The sequence below is a fragment of the Mustela putorius genome, unplaced genomic scaffold (genome assembly GCF_011764305.1).
Source record: "Mustela putorius furo isolate JIRA1106 unplaced genomic scaffold, ASM1176430v1.1 tig00003858_pilon_pilon_pilon, whole genome shotgun sequence".
NCBI lineage: Eukaryota > Metazoa > Chordata > Mammalia > Carnivora > Mustelidae > Mustela > Mustela putorius.
In genome coordinates, this window is record NW_025422010.1 from 1615031 (window position 1) to 1635579 (window position 20549).

At 50.7% G+C, this 20549-nt stretch overlaps 2 protein-coding genes across 3 annotated transcripts in view; one reads left to right on the forward strand and one right to left on the reverse strand.

The window, feature by feature from the left end:
• The window catches only part of GNAZ (G protein subunit alpha z), a 52116-nt gene extending 47767 nt beyond the window's left edge, over window positions 1–4349 (forward strand). The window contains exon 3 of the mRNA XM_045065235.1: window positions 2419–4349. Coding sequence (XP_044921170.1) covers window positions 2419–2763 — 345 coding nt within the window. The 3' untranslated portion in view covers window positions 2764–4349. The remainder of the gene's footprint in view (window positions 1–2418) is intronic.
• RSPH14 (radial spoke head 14 homolog) overlaps window positions 1–20549 on the reverse strand; it is an 80013-nt gene that overhangs the window by 58181 nt on the left and 1283 nt on the right. Inside the window, exons 1-4 of one of the 2 annotated variants that reach the window (XM_004742449.3) lie at window positions 18159–18223; window positions 15880–16137; window positions 14704–14806; window positions 12037–12155 (exon numbers count right to left, since the gene is read on the reverse strand). In XM_004742449.3, the coding sequence (XP_004742506.1) occupies window positions 12037–12155; window positions 14704–14806; window positions 15880–16078 (421 nt within the window). In that variant the 5' untranslated portion in view covers window positions 16079–16137; window positions 18159–18223. Of the gene's footprint in view, window positions 1–12036; window positions 12156–14703; window positions 14807–15879; window positions 16138–18158; window positions 18224–20549 lie in introns of those variants that run through there. The other variant, XM_013051270.2, reaches the window with a different exon arrangement.

Consider the following 20549-nt stretch of genomic DNA (forward strand, 5'->3'; position numbering starts at 1 on the left):
CTGCCTGTAAGGAAGTGCCTGAGTTCCCAGATTCCCAAGTAAGGCTTGGAGAGATGTCTAGGGTCCAAAAACTTGCCAAGAACTGTCAGTCAGGTGGAGGTTCATGTGGGACAGGAAGGACTGGTCAGTTGGGGCTGAAGTTAGGAACCCGGGCTGTGTGCTGAGCAGGAAGAGTGGCGAGGTGGCTGTGGGGTGGGAGGGGTCGTGTGGCCTGTTAACTGTCCCAGTGCCACAGAGGGCCTGCCCTCAAGGGACTGACCAGCAGAGGCCTCAGTGTGAACTCTGGCCAGCACATATGCATTATTTCAGCATGTTGGGAATGCCCTCCTGCCCCTCCACTGCCTGGACTCCACAGCCTGCCCAGAGCTGCTGGGCTCAGACCCGGTATAAGAGCGCCCCTGGCTTTCACCCCAGGGACCCAGCAGATACCCATTCTAGGACCCTAGCCATGTCCTGACTCCTCTGCCTGGCTCCCAACCCGTGAACCCCAATTCAACACCCAGGGCCCAGCCCTTGGGGACTAGCCTGCTAGGTTCCACCTGCTGGTGGCCAACCCATCCCCCACACTCCAAGTCCCAGACCTCTCTCTGGGCTCTATCACCTGGCATGAGAGCTGGGACCTGTCACTAGCCCTTAGGGCATGCTCAGCCAGTGTTTGCTCACTGAATTAATGCATGCGTGCTAATGACTCCATCTGTTATTTATCTGATGCGAAATTTGGGGTCAGAAGCACAGGCCCTGATTATGACATCATTCCTAAGAGAATTGATAGCTCTGTTAGGCTTTACAATGTGGCTTCCAAGAATCCATTAGAGCTAATTACTCCCCAGTAAAATGTGACATTCCTAGACCACCACTTATCTCACATTTGGGAACACTGTGGGGCTCCTCCAGGCACTGCTGGGGCTGGGGTTCCTTTATCTTGTTTCTACAGAAAGGTCACCGCCCCCCTTTCCCCCACCCTTTTCCCCCTTGGGGAAGGGACTGAGTCTTCCCCAACTCTCTCCCAAACCACTCACTTTCCAGAGTTTCTGGTATTCCTGAGCTCATTCTAAACAAGGCACAAGATCAGTTTTAGAAAATAGGAACTCCAAGGTGTCTATGGAATCCCAGGGCAGCTTCTCTGAGGTGGGAGAGTCATGACAAGTACCTCTGAGCTTCCTTTCCCCACTCGAGCTGCTTCCCTCTCAGCACTGGTGCTGTTCCATTATGTACCTCAGACAGTTCCAAATCTCCAGGAGAGTAGGGTTTCACTGAGGCATCCTCCTGGACACCCCCATCTGGGGTGACCTCACTTAGGCTAACAGCACTGCCCATCCATGCTGCAGTGAGCCTGAGCTCCTGGCCGTGGAACTTGGAGCACATTTCCCGTCTCCCCAAGCCTCAGTTTCTTCATCTGTAAAATGGGAATAGGAAGGTGCAAGGTCTGAACCAGCTGGCATGCTGTGGCCACACCATCAGCACCAGCTGTGGCTTCCTTCCTCATTCCCACACGACTGGTGATACAGTCTGGTCAGAGAGTCCTGAAACCCGACACCTCAGATCTAAACTAAACCAGTTCCGGGCTTTGTTTGGACATTTGGCTTGTTCATTTTATTTTGAAATGAAGGGTAGCTTTTGCCATAGTAACTCACCAGCAGTCCTTTTAGAAGCTAGAGTCATCGGTTCTCTGTGGAAACGGTGAGTTTGGGAGTCACACAGATGCGTTATGTTCCTTAAAAACTCAGTCACTACAACCCATTTAAGGTCCTGAGATGGGGGTAAATAAGGGCCAGTGCCACTGGGGTCACTGAGCCTCCTGGGCCACTGTCCTCACATGAGCCCAAGATCCTGGCGGGGCACAGGGGATTGAGCCTTCCCCAACTCTCTAGATTGGAGCCTTTGGTTTGGAAGCACAGGCTCTCCACTCACAGATCTGGATGAGGACTGACGGTACCATGTGACAGCACTGAGGCTTGGAGGATGGGCCAGAGCTGCTGGCTGGGCAGGAGGCTGGCCACACTCAGGTTGAGGGAGACGTGATGGCAGCTCGGGCGCGTTGAGCTAGCACAGGACAGCAGGAGATGAGGCCCTCAGCTGTGAGTACGGAGTTGCCCGCGTCCCTGTGGCCAACGGACGCTGTGCAGCAGCCCCAGGCCGCAGAGAAGGGTCTGATGAAGCAGAACATCCCCTTACAAAGACCTGTCAGGGTGCCGCAGGTGGGACCAGCCCCCTCAGGGGCCCCAGAGCCTGTAGGAGGCAGGCAAAGACAGACTTGGCCTGGCAGAGGAAGGACTTCCCACCAGGAGGGTGGTATTTCCGGGGCCAGTGCCGGGCTGGGAGAGCCTGCCACAGGGGGCTTCCTCCCATCAGGGCCGCCAGCCTAGAGCCTTTCCATGCTGCATCCCCTGATTAACGCCAGCATTTTCCTGCCCACAGAGTCGGATGGCAGAGAGCCTGCGCCTTTTTGACTCCATCTGTAACAACAACTGGTTCATCAACACCTCACTCATCCTCTTCCTGAACAAGAAGGACCTGCTGGCGGAGAAGATCCGGCGTATTCCGCTCACCATCTGCTTCCCGGAGTACAAGGGCCAGAACACCTACGAGGAGGCCGCTGTCTACATCCAGCGGCAGTTCGAGGACCTGAACCGCAACAAGGAGACCAAGGAGATCTACTCCCACTTCACCTGTGCCACCGACACCAGTAACATCCAGTTTGTTTTTGATGCGGTGACAGACGTCATCATACAGAACAATCTCAAGTACATAGGCCTTTGCTGAGGAGCCGGGCTGGCCAGTTTGCCTGTGGCGAATCCCCTGGGGTGTCACACACCCCCACTCGTGCTAGGGAGACCCAGCCCAGGGGCAGAAAACAGGGGAGGCCTGATGAATGTCCCCTCCGCCCCTCCACCTCCTTGGCCCCCACGTTTCCGCAAACATAAATATATATGGATAGATTGCTAGGTAGGTAGACACACACACACATGCACACACACACAGTCTGGAGATGGCCAAGTTCCCCAAAGTGTTGGAGCCTCTTGAAGACTTAAGCAGCTGTCACCAAGTTCACTACGAGCCCTTCCTGCCCCTTCACCTTGCCATCCCGAGTTGGCCCCGCTCTGCATGGGGTGGGGGGGGGAGGTGTCCCTGTGGGACTAGGAGGAGAGGCAGCTGGGTCATCTGGAGGAACACCAGGTCTGCCCAAGCTTCGGATTGGGGACCTTGCTACTGACCGGAAGGGAGGACGAGAGCAGGGTCCGTGCGCCTTCCCTGCTGGCCACGCCTACTGCTGGCCTGCTCTGTACCATGTTGGTTCTGGAACCAGGGTGCGAGGCCAGATGACACCACTAACCAGACCTCTAGCCACTCACAGCTCTTTTTAAACAGCTTCAGAATATGCAGCAAAAATCCACACAATAACAGGAGTGGCACGATTTGTTTCGAACTCGGCCAGCTGGATTCCAGCTTTTCTTCTACCAGTCTGATGTTTTATAAATGAAACCCTGGTTTTTCTTCTCCTCTGACATCTTTTTTTTTTTTTTTTTTTTTTTTTTGGCCAAATCTCGTGGTGTTTCGCAGAATTATGGAAAATTTCAAATGCAGTTGAGTATTCTTTTTTAAAATGCAGATTTTCAAAACATATTTTTTTTCAGGTGGTCCTTTTTGTGTCTGGCTTGCTGAGTGTAAAAGTTGTTACCTGGATGAGCCTGTCCCTCTGCTCCCGAGCGACACTGGGGCTGACGGCCACCCTGTGGCAGCCTCATAGGGCCGCGTTGTACATAAGCCCATGCAGCGTCCTCCTGTTTCCGGTGCGGTTTCTGCTTTGTTTTTATTTCAGAAAATAAACGTGATGTATTTCAAGAAGGTTCTTCACCGAGGAGCGAACAAACAGTAGCTAAATGTCTTGGTGTTTAAAGAGTAAATTATTCGTGGCTTTGCAAGTGGAGGAAGGGGAAGCGAGAGATGGGGCCCCAGCCCCTGCATGCCCTGCACCCAAGATGGGCCGAGAGCTACGTCGACTCCTGTGAAGGCTCAGCCGGCGTTGTAGCCTGAGGGAGGCCCTGCTGGGACCTTGCACTCTGGCCCTGCCTGTCCCAGGGCCTGTGGCACCTGCCACCATGGAAGGACCTTAGCCCAGGGCTGCATGTAAATATGAAACCCCTGCCATCAAGAGGGAAGGCACCGCCAGAGCCCTTGCCAAACCTCCTTTTCTCTCAGCCTCTGTTCGGTATCCGTATGTCCAAGGTCAGTGTGTAGGATCACAGCCAAGGACTTTAAGAGATGTACGGAGGGAAAGAGGAGCTGGTGATTGTATGAAAGTTAAAGATTGTCTACTTTAAGAAAATAAAATAACCTGAATGAGCTGAGCCTCGTGCTGCCGTGCTGTGAGTGTGAGCGGCTGACCTGTGAGACAGTGTCCGGAGACACGATCCAGGCCCAGCTTGCATTTTCCTCTCCCCTGATCCACACATTCAGGCACAATCACTTTGAAATGAACATCAAGAATAAACAACCTTGGGGTGCCTGGGTGGCTCAGTTGGTTAAACAACTGCCTTCGGCTCAGATCGTGATCCTGGAGTCCTGGGATCAAGTTCCGCATTGAGCTCCTTGCTCAGTGGGGAGCCTGCTTCTTCCTCTGACCCTGCCCCTTCTCATGCTCTCTCACTCTCTCTCTCTCAAGTAAATAAATAAAATCTTAAAAAAAAAAGAAAGAAAGAAAGAATAAACAACCTCAAGTGGGGAAAGTGTAAGAAAAGGGAGCCCTGCCAGGCCCATGTGTCTGGAGGGCCTGAGGTTTGGGGGTGATGATGGCTCTAAGACCCCCGCACAGCATCCCCAGGCTGCAGCATCCCCCAGAACCCTCCCAGCCTAAAGACACCTCTGCCAGAGTACAGGAGGCGGACAGCCTGGAGGGTGCCAATAATGCCCAACCATGAGGGTGGGGTCCTGCAGGGGGTGAGGAGGAGGGGTCCCTCACCATCTCCCCATCTGCTGACACTGACTTGTGTGGTTAGGGGCATCTCCATGTACTGGAGAGCACTAATTAGGAGTCGAGTATGTTTGTTCACCCTGCACCAAGCATCTTACACATTATTTTAACACCTGTACCACACAGCAGGTTGTTAGCTGTGACCCGTTTTACAGATGAGAAAAGGTGCTCAAGTCAAGGTCAGGGACTGGTGGAGCAGAGAAGTGTTTCCCACAGCCTAGCCCTGCTCCTGATCACTTTGCACCCAGACAGCGTCCCACAGGGAAGCGCAGAGCCACTCTGCACCTCCTCCTCAAATCCGGGACCTACACAAAGCTCTGAGTGAGGACCAGCAGGTGGGGAGATACACATTACAGGGACACAAGTACAGATCAGGCTCTCTCCCTTCCCCACCCCGAGCCCTCATGGGGATTCCCTTCACACCCTCCCACATCACCAAACAGCAAAAACCCAAGGGGACTTTTGTATAAGAAGAAATAGCGTAATCTTGGGGACTTATTTTATGCTTTTAATGCCAACTGTGAAAAGAGCAGTAATTTCACCATGAGCATCCTTCAGCCAAAAATACATAGCTAGAAGGAAAATAGGATTCTGCCTTCCCTCCTGATGTGCTCAGGGGTGGGAGGTGGCTTCCCTGGGCCAGCGCTCCCAGTTCCCAGAGTCCAGTCAGCCGACTCTCCCAGGGCCCCATCTCCACTGCAATCTGTCTGCACTGCATTTTTTTTTTCCTTTTACACCTCTGTGATCTGCTACATGGACTGCCCCTCCCTGCCTCATTTCATCAATGACCCCTCCGACAAGTATGTTTCCCATACTCTCCACTTCCACGACATTTTGGAGACCAAGTGCCTTTCATTTTCATGTCGTACGTTGCCTATTTTTATTGAAGTGTAATCGACATTCCATCCTTTTAGTTTGAGGATTCAGTACTTCAATATGTGTTATGAAATGATCCCCATGAGAAGTCTAGTCACCCTCTGTCTGTGCTGGTTCTTCCTCTGGTGGGCCTGCAACATCCCCCTTTTTCTCTGCTCATGATCCAAGTATGTCCTCCCCATGCTCGTGTCCAAGATGGCCCATCTCTTGGGGCCCAGCCTGCCGGATGTTTGATGTCCCCTCCCTCCCACATTCCCCTGCATGAAGTACCCATGCCAGGGCAAGGTAGGAAGGGGCTCTGGCCCACCTTCTTCCTCCACTGTGCCCAGACCATACCCAGTATGGAGAAGTCACCTGCTAAGCTAAAGGTCCAGGAAAGGTCCACCATAAGTCAGAGGGAAATGAGCTCTGGGACCAGCAGTAGAGGGGTCGGCCAGAGGAGGCCAGAGTTGGCAGGAGGGCTAGCCTAAGAGGAGAGGTCTACCCTGTGCAGGAGGAGCTGACCCAGCCTCACCATCTGCAGGTAACTAACAACAGCCCAGGTCCCATGATGCAGCCAAAGACTCCCTCTCCTAGGGCACACCTACCATGTGGGCTCTGGGGGAATCGCCATCTGCCCCTATAGCTCTTATGGTCACCTGAGACAGAGCAATGGGTCACTGACAATAATCCCAGCTGTCCTTGGTGACTGCTCACCGCATGGCTCTGGGCTGAACCTGGTATGCAGTCACCTGATTCAATCCTCCCCAGCTCCTGAGAAGCCAAGATTACTGGCTCTGTATTATAGAGGGAAAGGCAGAGACCTGGAGTGGGGGGATGACTTCCCAGCATCACACAGTGTATCAAGTGACCTGACCAGGCCTGGGTCCCCAGGGCTAGTGCTCCATCTGTCCACCCTCCCTGGAGCCCATGCAAGGCCCTGGCCATCTAGGACAAATGGGTATGGGGTGAGGGTCTGCTGCCTCAGGGGCAAGTGCCGGGAAGAGCTACAGTCCCCCATGAGGATGAGGGGGCCCCACCAAGGCTGGACGGCACCCTGGGCGCTCGCCTAAGAGATGAGCTGGGTGAGGGGTTTCAGTGCTGATGTAGGTCCAAGGCCAGGGGCCAGCTGCTTCTGCCCTGCAGAGTCACCAGAAGGACTTGACCCGCTTTGTGTAATGAGCTGTCCTCAGCTGCCTGGGAATATGAAAGCCTTGTGGAGAGGGCTGAGAGAGACTGCCTGCTCCAAGAGAGCCCAGAGGGATAGCTGCTGGGATGGTGACCTACCTTGACTGGGCCAGACAGGGAAAGGCTCTCCTGGCTGGAGAAGGCCAGTAGATGGGGAGGGTGAGAGGAGACAAGGCTTCAGGCAGGTGCACCAGGCTGGGAACCAGGTGGACACAGCCCCCGTTTGTGGGCATCATCCTTTGCTAAGTCTGGGAAGGGAGCACAGACTGTCAGGCTGAGGACATGCTTAGGGCCACCACACCCTGTCCTGAAGGCAGGTGAGAAAGGACAGGCCCACCCCTCTAAGGCAGCCAGCCCCCTTCCTGCATTCTGTGGTGTCAGAGCCAAGAGGAGCTGGGGTTGTTCCAGGCCACCTCCCCAGGCAGCCCCTGAAGAGAGAAAGGAGTGCAGTAGCTCATCTGCCCAAGACTGCCTGTCTGAGGCACACTGCAGAAAGGGGGAGAGCACCGTGTTTTGCTTCTTCAGAAAACCCTCTCCCTAGGCTTCTGCCACTCCCACCCCTTCAGCTCCGAAGTCCCCCCACACCTCAAGATTCCCAAGATCGGAACTGCATCTGACAGCAAGCCCTGTCCCTCCCCAGGCCCACACTGCTCCTGTCTGAGGCTTAGGAGCCAGTCTCCACAGGAGAGGACTGAGCACAGCCTCTCTGCCTCCCTGGTGGGTGCTGGCCCCTGGGCAGGGAGGGGCACCTACTTTTACCCCCCACAGCCCCATGCAAGCCAAGGCTGCCTACAGTGTGTCAGACTGAACAGTCTCTGCATCATGCTGCTGCCACAGCTGGGCCAGCAGCTCAGAGCTCAGTCCAGACTCACAGATGCACCCAGTCACCCTGGTTCCAGGCCACCATCAGAGGGCCCAAGGGGCCTGGGCCGTGGCCAGTGGGGCTGGTAGGGAGACACTTCTAGGGCCTGGTACTATTCAGCTGCCTCCCAAAATCCAGTTACAGAAGAATCCTCGATTTTGACATTAGTGTTCTCTCCTGTAACGCCAGCCACAAAACAAGACCCATTTCTGTGTGTGGTTAGCAGAAATGAGGGAGCCAACAGAGATTCCCCCAGAATTCCCAGCGGTTACCCAGGGCCCGCCTGGCAGGGAACCTGGGCTGGAGGCTTCTGCCTGGCGTTTGCCTCCATAATCCTGCTTTCCCTTCGCCTGACTTGCAGCACCCCAGGACCTGGCCAGGTCAGGCAGTCATCGGTCCTATGGCACCCCCTGCTGGTTACTCTGGGAAACCACAAAGCTCACCAGATCCCTCCAGGCCCAAGGACTCAAGAGGGAGGACCTTCCCCCCTTCCCCTGCAGGTAGCTCAAACTACAGAGGGACACGGACGGAGCAATTGAGGCAAGGTGGCTGGACCAGATCAAGGGTCCAACATGGTTGTTGAATTGATGAAGGAGGGAGGGAGCTAATTGCCACAAATAACTAAAAAATGATCCTTTAAAATATGGCATAAAGGCTACTAACACCAATATCTATTGAGTGCTGGGCACGCGGCTAGGTGCAGAGGGTGCCTTTTGGCGTGGCAGCAGATAGAAAACCTGTACTGATGACCACCAGCCGGAGAGCCAGCTGAGCCCAGACTATGCCTCACACAGGCACCCAGACTCCCATGCCCCATGATAAAGCCGAAACTACTGCCCAAGATCACACACTGGTTAAAAGTACACCCATGAAGAAGATGCACCCACCCCACCCTGAGACCCAGTGAGGACACCACCTGGGACACAGCCACACTGACCATACCAGAAGCCACAGTGCTCAGAGTCCCCCCAGGCAGACTTCTTGGGGCATCTGCCCTAGCCTATGTCTCTCTCTCCCCACCAACCACTGCTACACATCCCTCACCAGAGTGTCCCAGGCCTCCCTTGCAAGCACCTCACAATGAGCAGCATCTAAGGAAGGCTGTGGTTCAGGGTGTTGCTTGCTCCTGGGGTCCCCGGTAAGGCTTGTCCCAACCATGGTCCCCCTACTCTTTGCGATGTGCCCAGTGCTTGTGGCTACCAGAACAATTTTGCGGGAAGGAGACAGAATCAGGCCCTCCCCACCAGAACACAGATTACCATAGAGTTTTTGTAGCTAAGACCAGACTGGCAAGGTCTAGACAAGAAGACCTGTAAACAACAAACAAACAAACAAAAATCCAGGCCAGGTACCTTCACTAGCTAAATGTGAAAAGCAAAACTCTTACACTTCTAGTACAAAATAGGACAGAATATCTTCATGAGCACTGAACACACACACACACATACACGCAGAAGGAAAGACTGGATAAAACCAACTACATCCAAATGGAAAACTGCTGGGCTAATGAACAAACAAACAGTGAAAAGCCATGCAACAGCCCAGGAAATGTCATTTGCAATATGTGCACATAGCCAACGAAGGATTGGAATCCAGGATGAATGAAACACTCCCTCAGATCAATAAAAAAAAGAAAAACAACTCAACAGAATTCTCAGGCTCCAGGGAGGCACCTGGCAGGAGAGGCAATGCGGGTGGCGCCAGGCAGAGGAAAGATGCCTCCTCTCCCAGCCACAGGGTAGGCAAAGCCATACAACAGTGCAACAGCACAGCATACCTAGAGGTTGCTGTTGAGGGTGCACAGCAGGCTATCTCCTGCCTGGAGGAGGGAGGGCGGGGAAGCAGTGGCAATATCTGGCCAAGCTGAAGGCCGTGCATCTCCCGCCTCCACAAGGATGCTGTCCTCCAGCAGAGGGCTTGGAGGGACTCCAGGAAAATCTGAGCAGGAACATTCGGGATCAGAAACAACCAGCCTTCCCCCCTGAGCCAACCAGGGGTAAGTGTATTGAATGTCAGCGTTACGTTCAAACAGCAGAAAGGTATGCAACAGTTAAAACAGTCAAACAGAGCCTGTGACATGGCATGGCTAAATCTCAAAATTATAACATTACGTTAAGTGGCAAGGGGATGCATTCAACCAGATCCATTGGCATTGAGTTGTAAAACATGCGGGACGAGATCTCTGTATGACTACATCCTTGGTAACATATAAAGACGTCCATTAGGGATATAGTCAGAAATTACTGGGGGCTCCAGGGAAGGCAGGAGAAAAGTTGCTGGGTGGGGAGGTTCACAGGGTGCTTGGACTATTATTTAAAAAAAAAAAAAAAAAAGCAAATGGGAAATACAGTGAAATGTTAAAACTTAGCAAAGCTGTGATGGTACATGATGTTTACTCTCATTATCTCTGTATTTCTCCGAAGGCTTAAACAGATCGCGATAATTTAAGAGAGCTGGCTGGGAGCTCCACACCCCAAGAAGGAGCATTCCTGTGTGGTGAGCACAGGGCATTCATTCAGCTCAGCCCTGAGCGCCGGTGCTTCACAGACACCCCACTCTCCCAGTGGCCCTCAGTCATGGCCTCGAGAGAGAGCCAGCCAAGGTGCGTTTGAGAAAGTTACATGTGCCAGCTCCCAGAGACAGATCCCGTTGGCCTGGGACAGGGCCAGGGATAAGTTCAGCCTTTCAAAAGACCACCAGAGGGTTCTGTGGTCTGGCCTAATGTGTTCCCTAACATCCAGTTTGGCCCAGCTGGAAGAAGTCTTACTTCCCGGATGGGCAGCAATCCTGGGACCCCAAGGGCTCCGCTCCTTTGCCCTACTTCGCGGAACCTCATCCCATTAGTCAGTTCTCTCTGGGCCCTCAACTCAGCGAGAGCTCATGCATGGAGGTGAGTGTTTATGCCACGTTTCATGCAGGGCGATGTGCAACACGCTTGGCGAGCATCTTCTCACTTGCCCTCGCTTCCCCATCCAGGGGCAGGCAAGGAACCAGGGGAAGGGCAGAGAGAACCCCGGGCCATCTCAGTCCTGGGCTATGACAACTTTTTGCCCACCTTTAACTTAAGTCACCCCCATAAGGCCTTGATATCACTCCTCTCTGAATGAGACCCCTGTTTAAAAAAATGTTCATTGCACCACGTGACATGGCGGACATGAACCTGACACAAGTCTGTCACCCTGGACTCTGCATCTAAATCTAAGCAGAAACACTCAACCAAGGGGGACCTCAAGCCTGGTGGGGGAGGGGCAGGCTTCCTTTATTCCTTAAACATGCTATGGCACACTTCGCAAATGAGGACATTTATAGGGCTATAATCATTAGGGAAACACAAATTAAAACCAAAATGAGACCAAACACCCACCCCCCCCCCCAAAATAGCTAAAATAAAGAGCCAGGAAAGATCAAGTGTGGGTGAGGATCAAGGGCGTGTGCTGCTGATGGGAGTGCAAACTGGTGTAAGTGTTTTAGAAAACCATCAGTGGTAGCTTCTAAAGCTGAACATAAAGCTGTCCTAGCCACAGCAAGTCCCCTTCCAGGTGTGTCTCAAAAGAAACGCCTCTCTATACCCATCAAAAGACACTCACAAGAATGTTTATGGACACTCTGTTCTTGGGAGCCATTCGCTAGAAACAATTCAAGTGTCTGTTGGCAACAAAGTGGGTAAAGAAACTGTAGTGTACTCATATGACGTGAATAACATAGTCCAGCACAAATTGTCAAAAATCATACATGGATCTCTGCGATAAAACGCTGAGCACAGAGAAAGCTAGAAACCAGACATTACAGGATGAATGTTTCCACTTAGGTAAAATTTAAGAAAAGGCATAAAACAACCTACAGTCTCATGTACAGGAGATACTGTTTCCCTTTGGGTGAGGGGTAGTAACTGGTCTGGGGCACGTGGGAAGTTTTTAGAGTGGTGGTGATGCTCTAGAAATTTCTCAGTCTGTGTGGAGATTCCATGGCATGTTCACTTAGTACAACTTAATAAAACATTCATGTACAATTTGTGCCTTTTTGATATGTATGTTGTACCTTAGTAAAAGCATAACTTTTTTTTTTTTTAAACATGCTCTAGACTGTGACCTGCAGCATGGCGCATGAGTGACCCGGAGAGGAGACCAAGGGGCCACCTGAGTGCCCACAGAGAGCCTACCTGAGGGCAGCTGGGCCACGTGCTTCAACGCCAGGTGCAGATTCTCTCGGCAGGCTACCTGAGGGTCGTTCAGCAGGTAGGACAAGGCAAGGAGGACATCGTGCTCTAAAAAGCCCTCTCTGGGGAAAAGAATTCAGATTTAGACACAGTTAAGACCATGCCCAGAGAGGATCCAGTAAGACCAAGGAAGAAGTTGCCCACCCGCAACAGGCATGGACCACGTTCCTCTGGCTTCCAGGGAAAAGAGAAAGGCCAGAGGTGGGCAAGCCATTACACCAACCCTAGAGGCCATGAGAGCGGTGTGGCTTGTGTGCCAGTGGAAGGAATCACACGTTGGAATCACACAGCTCTGTCCCTTCCTTAGCTAGGACTCCAACTGCTCTGTGTGCCCCTGGATTCTTCCTTTCACTCATCTGAGTGTCAGTCCTGTTATCTGTAAAATGGGGATGAGGCAGCAGAATCCCACATCTGACCTACCCTGAACTTCAGGGACCCACCCACCAGGGCACACACCCACCGATGCTCCAGGCTCTGCAAACCCTGTCCCTCGAAGCCCCTGCCTCTCCCCCAAGCTGAATGGGGGGCTTGCCAATAGCCAGGGGCTTGCCTCCAAGCCTATGTATGCCTGTTACACTGCTTGTGATAATTATATAAGTTAATTAACTATTAGATAAGCCAATTAGATGTGAGAAGAGGTTTGTTGGTTTGTTTTTGGTTTTGTTTTTTAATTTCCTTATGAAAACAAAGTTGATTGCTTTGGGAAGACTCAAAAGTGAGTCTTAAAAAAAAAAAGTGAGATGACTATAAATTCTAGAAGGCTTTTACATGCAGATTACTCCATTAATGTCTTTGAGTTCTCTGCTCTATTGGAAAGAAACTCAAGCTGCAAATTAGCTGATATTATAGGTGTGGTTTAAGCAAAAAAAGATGACGGGAAATATCAACCAGTGGGTCCACACCCAAAAAGAGGTCTGGGTGGCACACCAGGATTGGTGAATGCCGAATTATTTGTGTCTGGGGTTAAAATGAACAGTTTAAAGGGAATGTACAATTTCTTCAATTGCTGGCTTTATGACTTTTTTTTTTTTTTTTAATAACTAACTCACTGCTGGGGCCAAGCACATGTGGTGTGAGGGCTTCTGAGCTCATATCTCTCAGGGCTGAGCTCAGTGAGAACTCAGTGTGATGCCCTTGCCCGCCCAGGACCTAACACAGGAAGTGCCCAACCAATCATGCTCATGCCATTGTTGGCCAGGATTTAACCTACAGTGAGTTCTGAGTCATTCTGGGACAAGAAAATCCTAGCGGGGCACCCAAGTTGCAGGGGACTTCCCTGACTGCCCATCATGAGAGGGCCTCTTCAGTCAGTTCTGGTCACCCACTCCCTGTCATTCCTGCTTTGTAAGGCTGGGGTGTTTGCCTTGAGGGCATCTGCCTCCCTCACCTGCAAGTGAGCTAGAGGTAGCCAGGGCAGCTAGGCCTCCTGGAAGGCTCTCCCATTTGTGGGCTGTTATACCGACAGACTCCTCTAGGTGACAAGACATCAAGCCCCAGGCTACTGCCCCCATCCTCTCTTCCTGTTGCTGCCTGTATGGGTACAAGAGGTACAAAAGTATCCTCATGACCAGTTACTTAGAGCTTGCCAGGCTCCACAAGCTACTGGCTTTAAGTTATAGGCTCACCACAGAACTCAGGCAAACTCCAGAAATCAGCCTCTGTTACTTTGGGCCCTTTGCATTCTTCGTCTACCATGCTATGGTGGAACAAGCCACGGTATCTAGAGTATCTCCTCACACCTGGAGGTTGCAGTGGGAGGGATGGCAGAACCTGAAGGACAGTGCAGGCCAGGCCAGAGTAGGTCTTTGGTCAGTGATATTTGCTTCACTGCGTGTCACCCCATCCAACCCTGCCACCATGGCCATGTCCAGGAATCTGCACCCCCCCCAACCTCCTACTGCCACAAAACAAACTGACAGGCACCCCCACTAGGCTCACAAGTTCCTTGTACCTGCCCAAGCTCCAGGCACCTCTCCCCACAGTGTCTGTCAGCTCTTGTGGGCTAACCATTTAATGTCCACATCAGGTCAGAGAGAGAAAAGAGGAGTAGGAAGAATGAGAGGCTCTTCAGTCCTCGATGCTCCTAAGTATTAAAGCACTTGCCTTGGGTCTGTCTCAGGTAAGCACAGCAACACATTTAACCCCCTGCCCCCACGAGCAGGTGCAGAAGAGGACAATGAGGTACAGAGAGCTTGGGGAGAGGCGGGACTGAGCAACCTTACATTTCGTGAGATGCCCTGACACCACTGAAAGGATCTCCAGCTTCTGCAAAGGGGCATCTGTTGTTTACATCAAAGCAGCCAGAAGATAGTGAGCACCCTGCCCTTGATTCCTTCTTTCTGGGTGCATGCACCCTGGGCAGCAGCACCTGGGCAGGGCTCCGGGGCTGTTTGTGATTCTCCGCGCTGTTTGCAGCACCAAGTAAAACTAGTCATCCCAGGTCAAGAGTGTGAACTAAACGGATATGGGAAAGCACCTCCACCCTCCCCTCGACACACACACAGACTGACAGACAAAAATTCAGAGATTCAGGGTCATCCAAGGGCCTGCCACCCAGGGGAGGGCTATGGCTCCCAAGCATGACATGGGTTTCCAGAGACAGCTGCCCACCTGCCCACGTTATGGGTCGCCATGATGTGGAGCACCTCGGTGGTCTTTATCCGCACCATGTCATTGCTATCCTTCAGCAAAGCTTTCAGGCTCTCCAAGCAGCCTACAAGGCACAAAAATCTTTAAACACTTACCAGTCTCAGAAATCAACTCACCTGGAAGTCAACAAGTGAGCCAATGTTGGGCAACAAAAAACTACTGCTGCTTTGGGGGCTGAGGGAATAGTGTCAGTTGCGAAGTAGTTCCAACTTTACCCAAGGGGTCTCTGTGTGCCAGAAAGGCTTGCACCGGGGACTGTGTTATCTAACCCCCTGCACGTTTCCAAACAATGCTTTGTGTCTCAGTCCACTGCAGGATTAAGAAAATGGCCTTCGCATTTGGGGAGACTGAGGGTCAAATTCTCACCTCTGTCCCAAAGTGGTCATGTACCCTTGAATAGGTCACACATAGAGATGCCAGGTTGTGCAAATAAAAATCCAGCTTTATTTATTGATCTGCCAACCCTAGCCTTGTACCCCTCCTCTGAACCTCCAGTTTTCTTATCTGTCAGTTTTTTTTATCTTCCCTCCCAAGGCAGGTGCTATCAGAATTAAGATAACATAGGCAAAAAAAAGATAACATAGGCAGTGCACCTGGGTGGTGCTGGCCCAGAATCAGGCTTATTAAACAGCAACTCTTAGTACTGAAGTTCTACCCGGTGTCCTAGGCCTTGGTTCCAGGAACCACAGCCAAATCTGGAATCAACTGGCCCTTCAGTCCTAAAGCTGGAGGGAGAAGCCGCAATTCGTCCAACAGGTGCCTCATCTGGGAAACGTGTGACCATGTCATGAAAATCACCTCAAGCCTTATTTTGATAATTAGCAGAGTGGGACACAAGGGACAGAGTTCCCAGAACTGTGTAGTTTTAGTAAGGCGCGAGCCTATCTTTTGTGACAGTCTCATGGATGAGATAGATAAACAGCACTGTTTGGTGGATCTGTGGCCACATGGTTGAGCCGTAGCAGAGGGGACAGACTTGTGGCTCTCGGTGGGATGCTGGTGTGTCTGAGCAAGGACGGATTGACAAACCCAGAGGGTCACAGTGAAGGGGCCAGGTCACCTCAGCCCCTTCCACTTCTGGCTACTGTGTCTGTCCATCCAGACCCCAGTCATGGTCACCTGGGCTGTGACACTCACCTATGTCGATGGCCACATAGACATGCTCAGGGTCGTGCATGAGGTCACAAAGTGCCATGAGGGCTTTCTGCCTCGTCAGCAGGTCGTCTGACTGCAGCTCTTCGTTGAGCTTGGGCAGGGCCCGACAGCCATAGGCAATGGAGGCCTGGGCAGGGTTGATGTCAGGGGGCAGGTACATGGAGATCCGGGCATGGGCCATCCTTCCACGCCTGCAGAGGACAGTTCTCTAGCTCTCAAAACAAAAGTACTTCAGAACCACTGATTAAGAGAAATCAAAAAGGTGTCATTATTACCACTGGGATTTAGAAGCTACTTCTCATTTGATCCTCGAAACTGTAAGGGCAGTCAGGTGGGTATCTTTACTTTATTTCTTTTTTTTTTTAAGATTTTATTTATTTGTTTGAGGGAGAGAGAGTGAGAGAGAGCAGGAGGAGAGGGACAAGCAGACTCCCCGCTGAGCAGGGAGCCCGCTGAACAGGGAGCCCAATGCAGGGCTTGATCCGAGGACCCTGAGATCACGACCTGAGCCAAAGGCAGAGAAACAACCGAATAAGCCACCCAGGCACCCCCTTTACTTTCATTTTATGGTTTAGCAAACTGAGGCTAAGAGGAATGAAGGAATCTGCTCAAGGTCACAATAAAGGTAAATAGCAGCCCAAATTGCAAACTCCAGAGCTCTCCCATGCTTAATGAAAGAGGGACCACCAATGCTTTACAGGATGGTCCTTGGGTCAAAGGCACCAAAGAGACAAAACAAAACAAACCAGCAAACACGAATGTGGTCACCACAGATGGTGCTATCTTATGCCAGCATCATCTAGTATCTAACCCAATTACTCCAGGATTTGTGTTATCCCAATCTTACAAAGGAAGTAGTTGAGGTCTGAGGGTAGGAGATGGCTTCAGGTTATGGAACTGAGAAGGCCAGGAGCCAATGTTTAAATCAAGGTCTAGTTCATTCATCTATCAGGGACCCATATTCAGATGCTGCTTCTCCTTTTTTTTTTAAAGTATTTTTTATTATGATCAGTTAGCCACCGTATAGAATAGTATTCAGATTCTTCTGACACATCCACAGAAAAAGGAATTAAGCTTAAAGTGTGATATAATTTTATTACACACATACACACTTGGAGCGACTGTAGGTGGTGTGGCTCAGTATAGCTGACCCTTGAACAATACAGGTGTGAAATGCATGGGTCCACTTACACATGGGTTTTTTATAAAACGGTACTCTTTTTTTAGTTGTTTTTTTTTTTAAGATTTTATTTGTTTATTTGACAGAGATCACAAGTAAGCAGAGAGGCAGGCAGAGAGAGAGAGGAGGGAAGCAGGCTCCCTGCTGAGCAGAGAGCCTGATGTGGGACTCCATCCCAGGACCCTGAGATCATGACCTGAGCCAAAGGCAGAGGCTCCAACCCACCGAGCCACCCAGGCGCCTCTAAAACGGTACTTTTTTTACACACTACACTTTGCACATATTTTTTACATAACTACTGAATGTATTCTCTCCCTGATACCCCTCTTACTAACATTTTTAAAAATCTAGCTTCCTTTATTGTGAGAATATAGTATAGTATACAATAAATATAACATACGTGGTCATCGACAGTGTATGTTATCGGTAAGGCTTCTGGTCAACAATGGACTTAGTAATAGTTAAGGAGGGAGTCAAAAGTTATAAGTGGATTTTAGATTGTGGGGGAAGGGTAGTGTTGGCACTCCTGACCCCTATGTTGTTCGAGGGTCAACTGTAATTAAGAACGGGGTCCAGACCTAGGCCGCGGGTGGCCCTTGACAAGTTACTTCTATCTGTGTCTTTCTACTGCTGCAAAAGGAAAGTGATAAGAACACCTCCTTCCTTCCCTGCCAGAGTGGTTATAGGAACTGCTGCTACCCAGGAGCCTGGCACAGCAGTCTCTGAATATGTCCTCTGTGGCTACTGTTAAGGGTGGTAGTGGTTCCTGCAATTAGTCCCATTGACAGTCCCAGCCCTGTAGGAATGCTCAGCTTCGGTAAAGGAGGTGAGCCTGACTTTGATTCTGGACACCAAGTGACCCCCCGGGGCAAGAGGAGAGGGGGCCCTGGCTAGGAGGAATGTGGCCTTTTCTGGGCTCTCCGAGCTAGGAGTAGTGGGTGCTGGGGACAGGGTCCTGCCCTCTTCTAAGGAGCATGGGTTAGGGAGGTAAGAGGACGAGAGACCGGTGTGAACAGGGAGGGGTGAATCTGGGGACCCCCACTCCCACCCCGCCCCATCCCTCTGGCGGCGGCTGGCTCACCTGCCTCAGCCCGGGGTCCCGGAAGCGCTCGCCCGTTGCCAGGCGACCGGTTGCCAGGCTACCCGACAGCGCCAGCAGCGCCCACCGCGCAGGCGCGAAGGGCCCCGAGGCCGGAACCAGCTGTAAAGTGCGGACAATGATGCTTTACAGGGTTACGGTGAAGAACAAAGGCGGCTCAGCTTTGTTCATGGTACAAAAGGGAAGCGAAGTGACTGTACTCTGAATTGAACCCTGCATGCCTTTAATCCTCAGAGTAAACTTGGGAAGTGATAACATCCAGTTTACCGACAAACTTCAGAAAAAGGTTCAGTAGCTTCCCCTAAATTACCCTGGTCTGATCCCTGAACTGTCTAGCCCTGGCTCATGCTCCTTGATCTGCAATCTGATTACCTGCTAATGACACAGATCAGCCCCGCAGTGGAGCAAACACAGGGCTGGCTGGAGCAATTGCTCTTGAAAGCAAGCCAGACCCATCCATCAGCTGCATAAAACCCTCCCATGGCTTTCACCTGGTCTCAGGACACAGTCCAAACTCCTAGCCTGCTACCCAAAGCCCTAGCTCATGACCTCCTTCAGCCATGCTGGATTCTTTTAATTTCCCAAATGGTCAACTCTTTCCTGCCCGATGAGATGCTTGTAACACTAACCACTTCTTTGCCCTTCAAGACACAGCTCAGTGTACACTTCCTCCATGAATCCTGTTCTCTCCCCAGCTCCAAAGTAGTAAATAACCCCATAATTTAATTAACCCACAGGCACAGTTCCGGCTCTAATTCTCTATTTCTGTTTCCCCCCAGCACACTCCAACTTCCCAGAGGATGGAGGCCTTGTCATTCCTGTTTACTTGCCTTTCCAGTGCCAGGAATATACTAGAAATTTCAGTCAGTGTAGCATAAATGAATGGTTAATAGACTTGAATCAAGATTTATAATCTACAAAGCACTTTCACGAACTTGTGTGGTCTTCACAAAGAACCTTGAAGTTGATAGTTGCATCCGTTTTATAGCTGAGTATACTGAGGCACAGGAAGAGGTAGAGCAACTCACCTAAGTCCATCCCCTAAGCCTGCAGCCTTAGCACTGAAACTTAACTAACAAAGGCACAGGTATTACCCTCCAGCACAATTAGCTTTGGAATGAAGATCACTACTCTGATCTGTGTGCCCAGGATCCCATATTGTGATGGGGAGATCTGCCCCCTACTGTGGTTCTCAAAGGACCTAGCTATAAAGGATCTTTAACCCAGAGCCTCCTAGCATTTTTAGGAAGATAGTGTGGAGAGCGCTGGAGTAGGAGTCAAGAAATCTGGTTTCGAATTCTAGTTCTAACTCACTAGGCAAATTCTTTTTTGTGAGCCTTAGGTGCCTTGTCTGTGAAATTAGGGAGCCAAATCGAGTAGATATTCAAAGCTGGGAACCCTGGGCCTCTCAGAATCTGGTTAGAGTCCTTTTTTATTATTTTAATTACCCTTCAGTTTTATTATTTTTCAATCTCTTTTTGTTAACTTTTAAAGATACTCATAACATTATATAGGTATATATGTTAATTACAAAACATAAAAATATAATAACTATGTGTGAATTAACCACCAAGAACATTCTGAATGTCTGCATCCTCTTCCCCTATCCTATAGCCCATCTTCCTCTCCAAAGCTAACTACTCTCTCATTTTATGATTACACAGTCTTACAAGTGCCTCTAGAGGCCATCTAGCCCACATGCCTCACTCTTCAAACAGAAACTAGCTTATAGGAGCTCAGCGACAGGTCAGCTTTTAAACAGCCATTAATTACAGAAATTAATTTTATAAAATTAGCTCGAGAAGCCAGGCATATGATATTCAGGCATCATTAGTTTCAGAACTATGCAGATTAAGGTTAATGAACGGTAGGCCACTGCAGGGGACTGGACTCCAATCAAAGGCCAATGGTGTAGCCATGATTGCTGAGAGGAGGAGGTGTCTGTGGGAGAGACTTGAAGGAGGAAAGCACGCCAAAATACATGAAGGCTGACCTGGCAAGGCCAGAGATAGGGAGATGTTATTTATCATGTTTTCCAAATTGTTTATTTTCATTTGAGTTATTTATTGAATAAGCAATATATGACCATAGAGGAAAATCTAGAAAGTATGAAAGTAAAATGTCTCCATCCGTCCTCAGTCCCCAGCCAACAGGCTGTCCTGACCTGTAACAACCACCACTGGTATCTTTACAGAGCTAAGCTAAATTTATACAAGTAAATATGATTCATTTACTTTTTATTGTAGCAGCATACTTCAGTGTTCTCTACCTTCTTTTTAAAAATTTAATATTCAGGGGCGCCTGGGTGGCTCAGTGGGTTAAAGCCTCTGCCTTCCGCTCAGGTCATGATCCCAGGGTCCTGGGATCAAGCCC